We start from the raw sequence: 12,945 nt of genomic DNA, 5'->3' as shown, positions 1-12,945 counted from the left end.
TTTCTGAGTCATCTCTTCCGCCCTGGCTCTGTTACTTTAAAAAATAGGGGTTTTTGTTTTTGTTTGAGACAAGGTTTCACGTATCCCAGGCTGGCCTTGCTGTTTAGAATCAAGAATGACCTTGACCTTCTGTTCCTCATTCGTATTTCCAAGGTCTGGAATTACACTTACACACTGCCACACCCAGCTGATAGTGCTGGATCAGGCCTCCTGCCTGCTATATAAGTACTCCGCCAACTGAGCTATACATTCCCAGCCCTGTTTTTAATTATTCTTTTTAATTTACTCTTTTGAGATAGGGTCTCATGTATCCCAAGCTGACCTCAAACTTGTTAGGTAAACTAGGGTGGCCTTGGATTTTTTTTTTAATTATGTGTTTTTGATTATATGTATGTGAGTACTCAGGCCAGAGGAATTGGACACACACACAATACACCATGGAACTGGATTTAGAGGCAGTTGTGAGCCACCTACCATGAGTGCTAGGAACCAAACTTGGGTCCTCTGTAAAAGCAGTATACGCTCTTAACCATCAAGCCATCTTTCTTGCCCCCAACCATGAACTTCTTTTCTTGCTTCCAACTCCTAATTAGCCTCCTAATTGGTGCTTAATTGTGTCTCTAAAAGGCCATTCCACCATTTAATCTGCTGCTCAGCATGGTGAGGAACATGGTAGACCAGTGGATTCCGTGAATGTGAGCCCACTGTCACAGTTCTCTGGCAGTGAGTTGAGTTCCTTGTTCAGAAACAGTGCTGTGTAGACTACCATGACAGTAGATGAGGCACTCTGTAAGTCCACAGATGGTACTTTGGTCAGAAGCATGAAAGTGTCTGTTCCAGTAAGGACAAAACGGTTTCCTTTGCATGAAGAAAGTTCTCTGATGTAGTCATCCTGCCACCAGGTTGCTGGCTGATAGTCCCAGGAGCAGTGCCTGTGGTGAGCAGCAGCTGTAGCCAGGTCAGCAGTGAGTGGAAGACCATGTGGTCAAGCCCATGCATAACTTGTATCTCTGCCACCTTGGCAACTTTGTTCTTGGGTTCATTGGGTGGGAGGGGGGGCTTGCTGTCCACAGAATGGGTCATCCCGTCTACTTGATTATTGGACGTTTCGACTGAAGTCACCTTTTGATGAGCATTTGCATTGAACACAGTGTTTTCACCTCCTTCACTTATTTGGAGAGATCTACTCGCATACATCTTCCCCAGATGTCTTTCTTACTAATTTTCTAATCATGCTCTTTCCAAGTCCCTGACCATTCAGCTGGTCCATTGGCTACAGCCCATGACCATGTCTTCTACCTACAGTGAAGAATTACCTTCAGGTTGTCCCATAAAGGGGTTGTAATGCAACTGTCTACTTCTCAGTGCTCCTTGCACTGAGTCAGTAAACCAGACTCTCTTTCTCTACCTCAATCAATTGCTCATAGGGTACACCTCATTTGAATAAGGTTGAATGACTGGAAGCAGAAGGCATTGCAATAAGAGAAGAAAGCTGAGGTATTTGGGCAACTAATTGTGACTTGATTGTGCCATCTATGCTAGGATTATAGGTGGTTGTGGGTTTGTTTTGTTTTTGTTTTTGTTTTTGTTTTTACAGGACAGGGTTTCTCTGTGTAACAGCCCTGGCCATCCTGGAACTGACTCTCTGTAGACTAGTCTGGCCTTGAACTCGGAGATCCTTGAGTACTGGGATTAAGGTGGCAGGCTTGTTTAACTTTTAATAACTGTACGTGTGTGGACCTGGGTGTGCTGTTGTGCATGTGCAGAAGACAACATGTCGTCAGTTCTCTCGTTTTACTGTGTAGGAATACGAGATCAAACTCAGATTGTCAGGCATAGCAGCAAGTACCCTTACTGCTGAGCCATCTTTCTAGTTCTTAGCTGTTTGCTTTTTGAGACGGCAGTCTCCTGTATCCCAGACTGACCTTTGTGTAGCAAAGGAGGAGTATGGCCTTGAACTCCTGATCCCTGATCTCTGCCTCCCACAAGTGCTGCGCACATAAGCATGTGCCATCACACTCGGTTCCAGAGTGGATTATATTGGTATGTAAGTGAAATTTCATGAGAATATGATCTTGAGCTACGTGTTGATTTGCTGCTATCAATAACTTTTTCTAGTATGGTTGCTCACAGCTTTAATCCCAGCACTCAGGAGGCAGAGGCAAGTGGATCTCTATGAGTTTATAGTCATTCTGGTCTACATAATGAGTTGTAGGCCAGCCAGGGCTACATAGTGAAACTCTGTTTCAAAACTATAAAGCAGCCTTAAGTTTGGAGAGCTGGGGAGATAGCTCAGCAGTTAAGAACACTTGCTGCTCTTGCAGAGGATCCAGATTAAATTCCCAGCATCCACATGGCAATTCACACCTGTTTGTAACTCCAGTTCCAGGTTCTTCAACTTTGATATGAAGCATGTGCATGGTACATATACGTACATGAAGACAAACACTCATACACATCAAATAAAAATAAATTTAAAACCCAAAACTTCAATTTAGGAGTTTGGAGCATAGCTTAGTAGGAGAGCACATTTGACTAAAGTTAGAGAGGCTTTATTCAATTCCCAGTATTATTAAAACAACTTGAGGTGGGCGGTGGTGGCACTCTCCTTTAATCCCAGCACTCCGGAGGTGATGGCACTCTCCTTTAATCCCAGCACTCTGGAGTCAGAGGCAGGCAGATCTCTGAGTTCAGGGCCAATGTGGTGTACAGAACAAGTTCCAGGACAGTCAGGGCAACAAAGAGAAACCCTGTCTCAGAGAAAAAAATTGAAGACATGGCCGAGAACTCCCTGAAAAATAGTTAATTCTTGGAAAGGGTGTTTGCACAGTGAATGAAGATCAGAAGACAACTTCAGGTGTTGTTCCTCTGGAGCTATTTTATTTTTTTAGACTTGGTACTCACTGGTTAGACTGGCTGGCCAGACAGTCCCAGGGGGCCAGTCAGTCCCCCTGTGTGCCTTGGGTTTACAAGTATTACTCTCAGGTCACACCTGCTAACACTGTGTGTGTGCATGCGTGTGCACCACCGGTACACATGTAACTGGATGTTTCTCCTGCCTGCCAGTTCCCAAGTAACCACTCAGAGGTTAGTTATATGTATATATTAATTATAAATGTTTGACCAATGGCTCAGGCTTATTACTAGCTAGCTCTTACATTTAAATTAACCTGTCTCTATTAATCCCTGTATCCGGTTTAGTGGTGCTCTAGCGTCTTGCATCTTGCTCTGGCTGCTCGTGTCTCTCAGACTCCACCCTTCTTCACTTGTATCTCTGCTTGGATTTCCTGCCTGACTCTTATACTGTCTTGCCTTAGGCCAAAACAGCTTTATTTATCAACCAATGAGAACAAAACATACTCACAGCACACAGGATCCCACAGCATGTGCGTATAGAGGACAGTGCATAAATAGTGGGAGTCTGTTCTGTCCTTCCACTGTGTGGGTTCTGGGGATTGAACTCAAGTCTTCAGACTTGTGTGACAAGCACTGTGACAACAGAGCTATCTCCAAGCCCCCAAATTTTTTAAATTTGAGTGCCTGGATCAGTTCACATCTGTACTGTGTTACTTCATTTGTATGATCTTTGTTTCTACCAGAAACTCTCCTTTACTCTTAGAGACATTGTATACAATCCTGGTCGGCCCTGAATTTCATGCGGTTCTCCTTTCCTATAAAGTGCTGGGATTATGGGCCTGTTTACCGTGCATGTGTGTTTTCAAGATTTGTGTGTATTGGTGTTTTGCCGATATGTATGTATGTGAACCATTTGTCTGCAATGTTGAAGAGCCCTAGAACTGGATGTAAAGGGGGTTGTGTGCTGACGCATGGGTGCTGAGAACCGAACCTGAGTCCTGCAAGAACAAATATGCTTTTAACCACAGAACCATCTCTCTAATTCCTCTTTTGTTTGGTTGTTTGGATGGTTTTCTGAGACAGCGTTTCTCTGTAGCCCTGGCTGTCCTGGAACTTGCACTGTAGACCCGACTGGCCTCCAGCTCAGAGACCTATGTCTCTATGTCTGAGTGGTGGGATTAAAGGCATGTACCACCACTCCCAGCTTCCCAGTTTGTTTAATTTAATTTTTTCTTTGACAACTTCATACATGTATGTAGTGTATATTGTTCATGTTCATCCCCCATTACCTTTTCTTATTCCCTTTCCTTTGGAGCCCTTCTTTGTTCCTACTTCCTGTCTTTTTTTTTAATTGCTACATTTAATTAAGGTTGTTTGCATGAACATGAGTGTAGGACTACTTACTGAAGAAAAATGGCTCCCCATATTACCGCAGCCATTAACTGCCAATAATAGCACCTCGGCTAGAGGTGGGGCCTCATGGACCTCAAACTCAGGCAGCGTTGGACTCCCTCATCCTCTGGAGGACTGGGACCCTAGGTCTGAGCCACCACAGTCAATTGCTTTTTGTTGTTGTTTTGTTTTTTGTTTTTGTTTTTTGAGACTGGTCTTTTAGAGCCCAGATTGACTTTAAATTTTCTGTGTAGTTGAGGATGACTTGTAACTCTTGATTCTGGTTTCTGCCCCCCAAGTGTTTGGTATCACGGAAATGTACTGCCTCATCTAGCAGAGCCTCTTTCCTTATCTGTTCTTTGCTGCCTGGGTTTAGTTCCTTGTTCTCCAGATACCTTATTTGAAAGAGCAGAAGCTGGGCTTGGTGATACACGACTTTAATCCCAGTAGCATTTGGGAAGTAGAGGCCAGTCTGGATCACATGAGGTATTATCTCAAAAAAACAAAAACAAGGCCATCCAGTCAATTGGCTCAGTGGGTGAAGGCATGTTCTGCCAAGCCTAATAACTTGAGTTCAGCCTCCAGAAACCACATAGTGGAAGGGAAGAACCAACTCCTGCAGGTTGTCCTCTGTCCTCCACATGTATAGTAGTATGAACATGCCTTCCCACACACAATAGAAATAAAATGTGAAGAAAAGAATTTTTAATTAGGGACTTACTGTGTAGCCCTACTGGCCTCAAGCTCACAGAGATCCACCTACCTCTGCCTTGTGAGTGCTAGGATTAAAGGCCTGCGTCACCACTCCTAGCCAAGAAAAGAAAATTGTTACACACACACACAGCATCCCCCCAAAATCAAAATAACAATTCATGCTATTTAGATTTGTCAGGATTGGTGATACATGTCCCAACAGCATTTGTAATTAAAGTAGAGGGCAGTATATGTTATATACTGTAAGGTCTTTCTGTTACTTTCTTGAGTACTGGTTCATCCAGGTAAAGGTACTTTTCAGTCAAGCCCTGGAGACTGAGTTTGGTTTCCAGAACACATGTCAGATAGAAGGAAAGAACTGTTCTCTGCCCTCCACGTGTGCACTGTTTGTGCACTGTTGCACATGCACACATATATACTGACATCCAGTATCTTTCTTTTTTCTTTTTTTTTTTTTTGGTTCTTCAAGAAAGGGTTTCTTTGTGTAGCCCTGACTGTTCTGGAACTCGCTCTGTAGACCAGAGATTCGCCTGCCTCTGCCTCTCAAGTGCTGAGATTGAAGGTGTACACCACTATAGTTGGGCTGCCAAATCACAAAAAACAACAGGCAGACTATTGTTAATTATGAAAACTTGGCCTATAGCTTAGGCTGTCCCACTAGCTTTTTGTTCTATTTTTTTGAGACAAGGTTTCTCAGTGTAATAGCCCTGGCAGTCCTAGAACTCACTCTGTAGACCAGGCTGCCCTAGAACTCAGAGATACTCCTGCCTTAAAGGTGTGCACAACCACTCCCAGTAACTTCTATTTTATTTCTCTTCAGTGGAAGAGGAGAAAGAAAAAGGTTATGGTTAGCATTTGAGCTTCTAGTGTCTTTTTTGAAATTTTATACATATAGAGCCCACTATATTTTTTGAATTTATTTTTATTATTTATATATTCATTTTGTAGGCAGTATTCTGCCAGCATGTGTGCCTACATGCCAGAAGAGGGCACCAAATCTCATTATGGATGGTTGTGAGCCACCATGTGGTTACTGGGAATTGAACTCGGGACTCTTAACCTGTGAGCTCTCTCTCTCTCCAGCCCCTGAGCCCACTATATTCAAATCAGTACAAAATAATGTTTGAGCCATGTCAAGGTCAGTGGGAAGACAACAGTGTAGAATACATGATCATCACTGCCCCAAAAAAGTTTAGCCAGATTAGCTTCCCTATAGGTAGATTGAATAAGAATTGTTACATTGTTGCTGGTGTGCTGTGTGGGTTTGCCTGAACTGTTCGGACTGATTCCTAATGAATATGCTCAACAGCCAGGTATGTTGTATTTGCATTCTGTTTGGTAGTTATAAGTAATCTGTAGAGATGTTTAAAGTATATGTGAGGTTACTAATACATGTCTTACAATATTGGTTTATTTTGTATGTGTGATGTGTGTGAGAGAGTGCAGGGGCATGTGCATGCCATAGTATACATGTGGAGGTCAGAGAACATGTGGGAGTCTTTTCTCTTTCTTGCCAGCTCTGCCATTTGGGGGAGGGGGTGGCTCCTTAGGAAAAGGCAGTTTATTCTGTGCTGTCTTTGGCCTCTGCAACATCTGGTACAATCCAAGCCTTCAAGCTCAGAGTTCAGAAGGGATGGGGCAGTTATGGAAGAACAGGGCCAGGGACCAAAAGAAAACCAACTCTGAATTCTCAAGTACTGGGTTCTAGGAAGCCTAAAAGCAGGTGACCCAGTCAGAGCCTTGTCAAGTGTCCTCTTTCCCCAAAATCCTCCATCTAAACCACTTTATTGTGGGGCAATCACTGGGGTGCCGGCCCACTCTCCTCTCACGGGCATTCTGGCCTCCTCATGTTTATCAAGGCTACCTGCTCCTCTTTGCTCCAGTAAGGGACAGCTGTCTTTCACCTAAGCACGGTAAGAGTGCCACGGTGGAGATTCCAGCATGCTAAGGACAGGAGGGCACGAGACAGCCGGCTGCTAGAGCAAGTGGGGGCAGTTCGGAGATGTTTGCTGGCCCTTCATTCTGTAAACTGGTCCAAGAACTTGAGGTAGGCCTGACGCTGGGATGCAGCTGCTGGGATGAAGTGTCCACCAGCCAGTTCTGTCATTTTAAAAAAGGGACTTGAAGAATGGCTCATTGGATGTAAATGTGCTTGCTGCCAAGTCTAACAACTTGAGTTTAATACCTGGGATTCACATCATGGAAAGAGAGAAATAACTCTCATAAGATACCCTCTTCACCTTTATCCATGTGGCATACATTGAATGCATGTGCACACTTATACAAACAGAAATGAAATTTTAAATAATTTAAAGGAACTTGAACGTGTACTTTTGGTGTCCATTGGGAAAGGGTCTTAGAACCAATCCCTTAGGGATACCCAGAGTGACTTTTGTAACTCAGGACCGGATTTGCCTTGGATTTGCTTAGTCATTTAGTATTGATCCTTACTTGTGTGAAGCTGTCAGCAACAGATTTGGTACATTCCTTTCCTTAGATGAAATACAGTTCATTCCTTGTGTAGATTTGCAGAAATTCAGAGGTTGACAAGATAGCTTAGAGAGCAAAGTGCTTGCTACCAACTCTGATGATTGATTCCTGTAACCCATACAGCAGTAGGAGAGAACTAACTCTCACAGGTTGTCTCTGTGTGTGCCTGTACTCACACAATGTAAACATGAGGACATAGTAAGTGAGGAGAAACTGAGGACGCTGCCTTCTAGAATAGTCATGGTGGCTCATGTCTGTTAATTCTAGCTCTTAGGATGCTAGGACAGGAAGATTGTTGGTGAGTTCCAGGCCAGCCTGAACTACTGCGTCAGATTCTCTCAAAGTTTGTTTTTGTTTTTTAATTAAAAGTTAAAATGGGAGTTGGGTATAATTTCTCACTTCAAGGCCAGCCTGGTCTAGAGGGTGAGTACCAGGACAGCCAGGGTTACACAGAGAAACCCTGTCTCAGGTTGTGGAGGGGGTTAGACTAGAGAGATCATCCAGCAGTTAAGAGCACTGGCTGCTCTTTCAGAGGACCTGGGTTTGATTTCCAACACCCCTATGGCAGTTTAAAACCATCTGTAACTCTAGTCCCAAGGGGATTGGCCTCTGAGGTCAGTGCCTGCACATGATGCACACATACCTTCAAGCAAGTATTTATACACATAAAGTAAAAATAAAACCTTAAAATTATTAAAAATTAGAGAAAAGTGGGTGTGGTGGCGCATGCTTTTTATTCCAACACTGAGGAGGCAGAGGCAGGTGAATCTGAGTTCTAGGCCAACTTGGCCTACGTTTCAAGTTTCAGATCAGCCTGGGTTACATGGAAATCCTGTCATAAGAAAGAAAAAAACCACTATTTTTCCTGCCTGGACTTGTTTGCTGAAAGTCTTTCCCACTCTCTGGAGTTGGCATACTGGCTTCTGTCTCCCTTGAGGCTGGTGTCTGCTGTCAGCCCCAGCATGTCCTCACTGGAAGCAGCTCAGCTTGTGCTCACAGCCCCTCCTTCTCTCCTGAAAGCTGGTTGCTCTTGACTCAGCATAGTGTCTTTTGTTGTTTTTTAATTGATACTTACTAATTGGACATACTTATGGAGGGCAATGTGATAATTTGATACATGGATTCTAACAATCAAATTAGGAAAATTGACATTTTCTTCTCTTTAAAATGTTTATTCTTTGGTGGCAGTGTTTATTCCTGTTGTTCCTTTTTCTGTTCCCCTGAAACTCGCAGAGGTCTGTCTGCTTCTGCCTTCTGAGCAGCCCAGTTATTATTGTATATATGTGTATGCATATGCATGCATACCATGAGGTGTGTGTGTGTGTGTGTCTATGTGTGTCTGTGATGAGTTGGAGTGTCTTCCTTGATCACTCCACCATATAAATTGAGGCAGGGTCTCTTGGTTGAACCCAGAATTACTCCTTCTGATAGTCTGGTTGCCCAGGTAGTCCCTGACTCCAGCTCATGAGTGCTAGGGTTACAGGTGGACCACTACCCACCTGTAATTTTTGTGGGTTTTGGAGACCACAGTCAGCTCCTCATGCTTGCTGAGCCATCTCTCCAAGCCTCTTATTTTTCACCTTAATTCTATCTGTTTGTTTATCCATTTATCCATCTATCCTTTCCCGAGAAAAGGTTTCTATGTAGTCTCTGCTGTCTTGGAACTCACTCTGTAGACCAGGCTGACCTCGAACTCAGAGATCTGGCAGCCTTTGCCTGCCAAGTTCTAGGATAAAAGGCATGCGCCATCACCACCTGGCTCATTTTATTATTTATACATGGGAGTACATGTGTTTGCATGTATGTATGCACATATGCATTCAGGTCCCTTGCAGAAGCCAGAAGAGGGTGTTGGCTGAAGCAGCAAGTGCTCTTAACCCTTACCTGCTGGTCTATCTCTTCAGACCTCAGAACTCTTTCAGGGTCTCACTATTTAGCCCTGACTAACCTGAAGCTAACTGGAAATCTACCCTCTTAAGTGCAGGGACTAAAGGCATGCACCACACCTGGCCAGAACCCCTTTTTAAAACTGGTAATCTGTGTTTGAAGAGTGCTGTCTTGGGGGCTGGGGAGATGGCTCAGAGGTTAAGAGCATTGTCTGCTCCTCCAAAGGTCCTGAGTTCAATTCCCAGTAACCACGTGGTGGTTCACAACCATCTGTAATGGGTTCTGGTGCCCTCTTCTGGTCTGCAGTCATACAACAGACAGAATATTGTATACATAATAAATAAATAAGTATTTAAAGATAAATTTTAAAAAAAGTGCTGTCTTCTAGTGAATCCAAGTTCAGTTCCCAGTACATAATAAATAATAAATATTTAGAAATAAATTTTTTAAAAAAGTGCTGTCTTCTAGTGGATCCAAGTTCAGTTCCCAGTACTTTATTGAGTGGCTCACAACCACCTATAACTCTAGCTCCAGGGGATCCAATTCTCTCTTCTGGCCTCAAACGGCACCTACACACGTGAGTACACACACTGTGTGTGTGTGTGTGTATACATACACATATTCCTTTATAATTTTTTAGACTGGTAATTCCTTGGTTCTTTCTGCTCAGCCCTTCGTGTATGTAACCCAGTGAGACACCCTATTCTTTAGTCTTGGTGAGATTTGTGGGGCGTTATCCCAGGTATCATCTGCTACTCCAGTGTTGATTATCGGCCAGGTGTGGTGCATGCCGACCTGTAATCCTAGGTAGACAGGAGGCTGAAGTAGGAGGATCACCAGTTTGATGCCAGCTTGGGCTGTTCAGATTGTTTGGCTGCCAGGCTAAAACCTTTCCAAGCTATGTAGAATTGTAGCTCATAGATTTGTTGATTGGAAATATAAAAAAAAAATTCGAGGAAAATGGATTTAAGGAATGAAGGAAAGGGGGAACAGTGAAAGATAACATGACTGTTTTCAAGCTTGTGACCTTTGTGTGGCCTTGGTGCATCTCGTTTCCATAGCTTCATTTTTCTTCAAAGTAAAGTACCAATTTTGACTTTCTGAAGTTTGGCAAACATTTTGTGGCTCAGAGATGTGCATAGATTTTGTCATAAATATTAAAAATTGTGTTTTGGGGTGGGCCATACTGCTTGGTGGTCCTTTCTGTTCATACATTATTTTTAGAGAATGTTTCAATAAGTAGTCACACTGGCCTCAGCCTGCAGTGTCCTGAGTGCCATATTATTGTCTGGTCTAGATGTGGAGGTCCTGACTGTTAATTCCCCGCTACGTGGTCAGGTGCCAGAGACCCGAATTCCATCAACTGCTCTTCTCCATTACTAGCGTTCAGTAGTTATTCCTAGGTGTGAGGTGGTGGTCTGTCTCTTTTCAGGTAGAATGGAAGAGTCTCACTTCAATTCTAACCCGTACTTCTGGCCTTCTATCCCCACAGTCTCAGGGCAGGTAAGTGGTGTTTGTTTTGTTCTTCCCAGTATTTATTTCAGCTCTGCGAAGTAAGTTCTTCATGATGTTCTTACTGTATGGAGGCTGAAGCAAAGTAAAACACACCTTGCTTCACTGAGTCCGCTATCACTGAGAGTCCCATAGTGTCTGGGTCTAACTCCTGTCCAGAAACGCAGATGTCAGCCCCTTGTTCCCTGATCTCCAAGGAGAAGGCAATGAAACATCCTTAGGGAGCAGACAAAAATCAGGCCTGCTCAGTCTGAAGAGGGTACTCCTCTTCCCCCTCCTTTTCTTTTAGATTGAAAACACAATGTTCATCAACAAGATGAAGGATCAGCTATTGCCAGAAAAGGGCTGTGGACTGGCGCCACCTCACTATCCCACTTTGCTGACAGTACCTGCCTCAGTGTCCCTGTCCTCTGGCATTAGCATGGACACAGAGTCCAAGTCAGAGCAGCTGACCCCACACAGTCAGGCATCTGTTACCCAGAACATTACTGTGGTCCCTGTGCCATCTACAGGACTGATGACAGCGGGTAAGCGCCCTTGCTTCTCTCCAATCTGAGGTGTTGATCTCTCATGATCAGGACCCCAGTCTGGAGGGCTCTGCGGACATGGGGAGTGGGGTATGTGTTTAATTCCTCAATCAGATTTTTATTAAGTGCCTACTGTGTGCCTAGCAATGTGCTAGGCATTGTGGGGGATACAAAGAAGTAGAAGATGCGGTCCCTGCCTTTGAGGAGGTGACATTCTTTCCTTCTCTGAATCAAGGAGTCTCCTGTTCTCAGAGGTGGAGAAGAGAAGGGAGTCAATCAAGGGGTAAATCTCACTGTTACCAGGGGTCTGGGGACAGGGGTTAGCAAACCATTATTTTTGTACAGGGTTTGGGATTTCCTGAATAGTAATGGGCTGGAGGGTGGTGGTGAGGGATTGATTAGACACTATCTGGGGGAAATGAAATAGATTAGGTCAGAGGTGAACAGCATGACCCTATCTCCTTTTTCTCCCAATCCTAGGTCCTGGTTTGGTAATCACATCCCCCTCAGGCTCTCTTGTGACCACAGCGTCATCAGCTCAGACCTTCCCTATATCGGCTCCCATGATTGTCTCAGCTCTTCCCCCTGGCTCACAAGCCCTACAGGTGGTCCCCGACCTCTCTAAGAAGGTAGCATCAACCCTAGCTGAGGAAGGAGGCGGAGGTGGTGGTGGAGGTGGCAATGTGGCTCCTCCTAAACCTCCTCGGGGCCGCAAGAAGAAGCGGATGCTGGAATCAGGGCTTCCTGAGATGAATGACCCTTATGTCCTTGCCCCCGATGACGACGATGACCATCACAAAGATGGCAAGACCTACAGGTAGGAATCAAAGCAGCGGCAGGATGGGTTGAGGGCCACTGTTTCAAGCTTCCCCTATTTTCTTTGGGTCCTGTCCCAAGTCAGGCTCTGCTCAGCAGCTGTCCACCTGAGAGCCACTTGCATGTCCAGGTGTCCTGTGATAGGAAGGTGGAGCTGCTGGCACTTTAGCTGCTTAGCCCCTTCTTCCATGCCCACCCTCCCTTTAAAACTCAGACGTCATCATCCGTAACTGATTTTTGAATGACAGGAGAGTTTCTCTCTTGCAATAAGGCTTCCAACTGGGCTCCAGACAATGTCTGCAGCTCCCTTTTTTTTCTCCTTTCTGTTTCTGACTTTCCAAGAAATCTTTCTGGTGAGCATCTTACCTAACCCTGTGCCATCCATCAGCCCCTGCATGGTTTGGGATGGGAGGAATCTACCTGAAAAGGTGGGAGGAATAGCACACTTATAAAGTGACTTCTTTGCTCACTTTCTAACTCCTGGAAGTCATTTTGATCCTCCACTTTCTCTCACGGTGTTGTTCCACAAAAGCACATGCATATTGGCACGTGGCCCTGTGTACAGAGAAACTCCTTGCCCTTAGAAAGGAAAATAACTTTAATCTCCCTGAGAACTTTCAGGGTCCCTAGTGGGTTTTGGACACTTGGTCCCGATGTACAGAATGGGTTAATTATTATCACAGCCTTGTTGTATATAGACAGGGGCAGATTTGCATGGCTGGGAGACTGGTTCTGTCCTTAGTGTACCGAG

The 12,945-nt window shown here is 44.4% G+C and overlaps 1 protein-coding gene across 21 annotated transcripts in view; it reads left to right on the top strand.

The window, feature by feature from the left end:
- The window catches only part of Znf384 (zinc finger protein 384), a 31,677-nt gene that overhangs the window by 6,395 nt on the left and 12,337 nt on the right, over positions 1-12,945 (top strand). For 10 of the 21 annotated variants that reach the window (XM_087904229.1, XM_087904233.1, XM_087904227.1 and 7 more), the window contains exons 3-6: positions 10,772-10,842; positions 11,141-11,378; positions 11,614-11,661; positions 11,859-12,195. In XM_087904229.1, the coding sequence (XP_087760355.1) occupies positions 10,777-10,842; positions 11,141-11,378; positions 11,614-11,661; positions 11,859-12,195 (689 nt within the window). In that variant the 5' untranslated portion in view covers positions 10,772-10,776. The remainder of the gene's footprint in view (positions 1-10,771; positions 10,843-11,140; positions 11,379-11,613; positions 11,662-11,858; positions 12,196-12,945) is intronic. The other 11 variants (XM_087904223.1, XM_087904224.1, XM_087904225.1 and 8 more) reach the window with 2 other exon arrangements.

Source organism: Myodes glareolus, chromosome 3, assembly GCF_982192425.1.
Source record: "Myodes glareolus chromosome 3, mMyoGla1.1, whole genome shotgun sequence".
Taxonomy (NCBI): domain Eukaryota; kingdom Metazoa; phylum Chordata; class Mammalia; order Rodentia; family Cricetidae; genus Myodes; species Myodes glareolus.
The sequence above is the reverse complement of the archived record's forward strand: the minus strand, read 5'-3'. Positions and strand labels throughout refer to the sequence as shown.